Below are 3,916 nucleotides of genomic sequence, written 5' to 3'. Positions count from 1 at the left end.
GCAGAGTTTCTTAAATTTGGGTTCCCAATATTGCACCCCATGATATTTAAAATCATGTTTGCAGTATGGTTCCATATGCTAGTTGCACTGTTTTCCTTCATTTGCTGCTTACAACTGTTCACTCCACATCTGATCCATTTAAAAATTGTTTGTGTCGGAGACATCATTCTTCTGGGGGTGATTTTCGTTGGACATGTCCAGCCCCCCTCCACCCCCTATTGTGGGGCCCCCCTCCACCCTCCATTATAGGCCCCCCTCCATCCCACCCTGCTATATACATTTAGAATGCAGGGGAATCACAACTTTGGTGTCTGACGTTTTTAAGACTTTGTCTTTAAAATTAATTTCCAAAGGTTATCACTGCCTGCAGGGCCAGAAGGTTGCAGTAAGTGATTTAAGCCATCTAGTAGCTTAATGGGATTTGTTCTTTTGGAAATATTATCATTTGTTTATTCTCATTACCTTATTAGTTTTGCCACTGGTACACATTTGATATGCTAAAGAACTTGGTCCTTTACCTAACGAGCTCGTTAGTGATCCTGGATTTTGTTTCTTAGCTAGTTGACCAATTACTTGTAAATGGCCAGAATCCATATTGGCCAATTTTTTTGGGCCAAATGCTTCCTTTTTAGTCCTTTCTGGGTCTTTCCTTGTAATGGTCTTTTCGTGTGCACACAATTTTGGCAGCTGATACTGGTTAACTCCCTTTCTCTTCTCTAGTCCCTGTTTAATAGTAGGAAGCACAGTGACCTCAACCTTCTTAGAAGGTGAAGTTTCTCTCCCTACTTTTATTTCTTTCCAGGTTGCTGTGGTTTTTGCTCTGTTTAATAAGCAAGGGTTCCTTTCAACCTTAGCAATACAACCTTTGTATGTTTGGTTCTTTTCATTGGTCATGAATGGTGAGGTCTGGAGTGGTTTTTTGATTGCACTCCCTTTAACTAACAGCTGCTTACTGTCATGTTGAGGGATTTTTACTGCAGGTTGTTTATAAATGAGCTCAAATGCTCCCACATAAGCATCAGCATCCTGTTTCCGGTCTAGGATAAGGCGTAGTATGTCCTCTTGGACCCTAATGCAAAGCTTGCTGTTCACTGATGTAGACAGTGACATAGCAGGACAGGCATTAATTTCGATCAACCAGGGTTGGAAGTTCTCTCCAAACATGAAGTCCGCACCATAGAACTGAAAACTATTTTTTCTTCCCACCACCCTGTCCTGGGAACATTGCAGGGCGTGAATAATTGCTGCTTTCATCCCTGGTTCAATTATTTCTTTCCATGCATTGGTTGCTCCAATCATCTGGAGGTAATCTTGAAACTGATTCTTGAACCACATGTTTTCTTTTGGGAGCTGTGGATGGCGACTCTGGGAAATTTTACAGTGCTTTTGTATGGAATGATTGCACAGGTGTATAGAAGAGTGTAGCTCCTTCAAGGAGAATGGTTGCGATGAAAAACGCAGGTAACACTCTTTGTAGTTCCAGATAGTTAGTGGATTCCAGTCTGTTACCACAAACCATTGGCGTACATCAAATTTGGTGCCATAAATTAGTAGTGGCCTCTCAATATATTTTTGCACCACCAACTTGCCATCACTTATAAACAGTGGATCGCAGTCCACAAACTTAAGGGCTTCTTCTAGGTGATCAATACAGGTTATGCCCCTTCCTCTGCTGCTAGCTCCTGGTTTAACAATCCATATATTTCTTTCCCCTTCAATGTCAAGCTGTGGGTTCACTGCCTTCAGTTTTTGTAAAATATCTTGGCACTGGCTTACATAATTTTCTGCCTCATTTATGATTACATCTTCATGGATGACCTGATAATATCCATGCAGGAATTCTTTCCATTGATCTTCTGTAATGGTATTAGTAGAACCCAGTTTCCAGTCAATATCTTCATGCTCCGAGGTGTTCAAGTATTGCTTGCACGCCTTGAGAGCTGTTTTGATAATTTGAACTGGGACACTTGTTACAAGTGGTTTGGCTGTCTTGTTATATTTTAACAGAAGTGCAGCAGTGATTTCTTTTTTCACATCTCTTCTGTTAGGCATATTTTTTCCTTCACGTGAAACAAGTTTTAGAATGCTACAGGCAGCAGTGAGACGGAAATCCTCAATAAATTCTTGTTTTTCCTCTTTGACTGCCAGTCTGTAGCCACGTGGGGAAAATGAATTTGGATCAGCATCTGCAAACCAATGTAGGTTTCTTAAATTGAGGCACAGGCCTACCTTAGTTGTGAATACAGATTTGGGATAATGGTTTATTATAATCTGATCATTTTTCAACAAGTGTCTGCTCAAGGAATCATGTGTTGATGCCCAAACAAAATTGGGATCTTGATCATGTAAAAGCCTTGACATAAGATCACAGATACCTTCTGGATCATCATCATCATCATCATCATGTTGTCGTCGGATCTTGTGAATGTTTTTTTCCACCCATCCTCTGCGCTTCAGGCCACTCCGTATGTATGGATAATAGCCTTGGATAGCAAATACTTTTTTTTCCTTAATTGCTTTTTCTACCAATAATTTAGCCTGTTTCAGAGAATCTGGATTGATTTTATTTCTATGGGTGTTTATTGGTATATGTCCTTTTGTAGGAGAAACATCATGTTTGTCCTTAGCTGTAGGTTGCTTTTTGAATTTGGTGTCTAAAACACATCGTTTTTGTTGTTGTGTTCTAACAGTCGTCCTGAGTATAGTTCTCTCCATCTAGCTAGTTAAAGTGTTCAATGATCTTGTTTGCACACTAAAAACTAGCTTGATTAAACTTGAGTGTACTAAAGCTCAACTGGATGAAACTCACAGTATGTCTCTAGTGCTTTCTCAAGGTATACTAACTCAAATGAGCTTGATCAAGCCTTAATATAGCTTTGGTCATTGTGATGTCATCACGTTTCCATGGCGATTATCTCTTATCTGTGTTGTTTTTCTTTTCTCATTGTGATGTCATCACGTTTCCATGGCGATTATCTCTTATCTATGTTGGTTTTCTTTTCTCATTGTGATGTCATCACGTTTCCATGACAACACAATAAGAAAAGCAATAACAAAGATAAGACCGTTTTCATGGAAACATGACGACATCAAAATCACTCTAAACATGACAATGAGTTGTCATGGAAACATGATGACTCCACAATGAGCAAAGAAAAACAATAACAAAGATGGTATGGTTATGAAAAAGCTTTTTCAAGGTTTTGCACATTTTTTTTTCTCATATATTTTGCAGAAACTTGATCATCATGATTTTTTTCTAATTGTTTTTTTTTTTATCATCACATTATTGGCAGAATTGCCTAAAGTTTTATCAGTATATCAGTGCACAGAGAGGGTTGGTTACTGGTAATTGGTAGCTTTGGTTTACAAAGGCAAAATGTGCTGAACAAAAGGGTATACTGCACCTCTGCAGGTATACTAGACCTATAGTTTATCTTTATATGAATTTTGTGATAACACCATCATTTCAACCCACCTAATGGTTTAAAAATGTAGTCAGTCAGTTGATCCCAGTGGTGGCCAATAAAAAGGGCAACCATACGGGAGTTCTTAATTCTTAAAATGAGAGTGCAGGACTGGCCAGACCAGGGATGACTTTGACGTAGTTGGCCAGCTTGAAATATATTGCAATATATGGACAAACAATCCCCATTTTGGTTAAAGGGGAGGGCATTTCTTAGTAGCTTAATTCACAAGATGTCTTAATGTTCTATATATATATTGGTAATGGGGGTCTCTTGCCTCTGGTCACAGCCTCATTGCACCCCTGCGTAATGGTTTAAAATTTAGTGGTGAGCACAACTTTTCCTTTTTTGCTGTAGTTTATACAGTGGCCAGCTCCATGTTGTTGCTCTCATCATTCCCAGCTACAGTCAGGTGATCCCAGTGGTGTCCAGTAAAAAAGGTAACCATT

At 39.2% G+C, this 3,916-nt stretch overlaps 1 protein-coding gene across 1 annotated transcript; it reads right to left on the bottom strand.

Moving 5' to 3' along the window:
- Window positions 1–257: 257 nt before the first annotated feature.
- On the bottom strand, window positions 258–2,730 carry LOC100496251 (tubulin monoglycylase TTLL3). Its single transcript, XM_012955970.2, has one exon. It carries the CDS (start codon window positions 2,713–2,715, stop codon window positions 442–444), a length of 2,274 nt encoding a protein of 757 aa, XP_012811424.1. The 5' UTR covers window positions 2,716–2,730; the 3' UTR covers window positions 258–441.
- Window positions 2,731–3,916: the final 1,186 nt, after the last annotated feature.

The sequence above is a fragment of the Xenopus tropicalis genome, chromosome 1 (genome assembly GCF_000004195.4).
Source record: "Xenopus tropicalis strain Nigerian chromosome 1, UCB_Xtro_10.0, whole genome shotgun sequence".
Taxonomy (NCBI): Eukaryota; Metazoa; Chordata; class Amphibia; order Anura; family Pipidae; genus Xenopus; species Xenopus tropicalis.
Note: the sequence above shows the minus strand (reverse complement) of the source record. Positions and strands in the feature narration are given on the sequence as shown.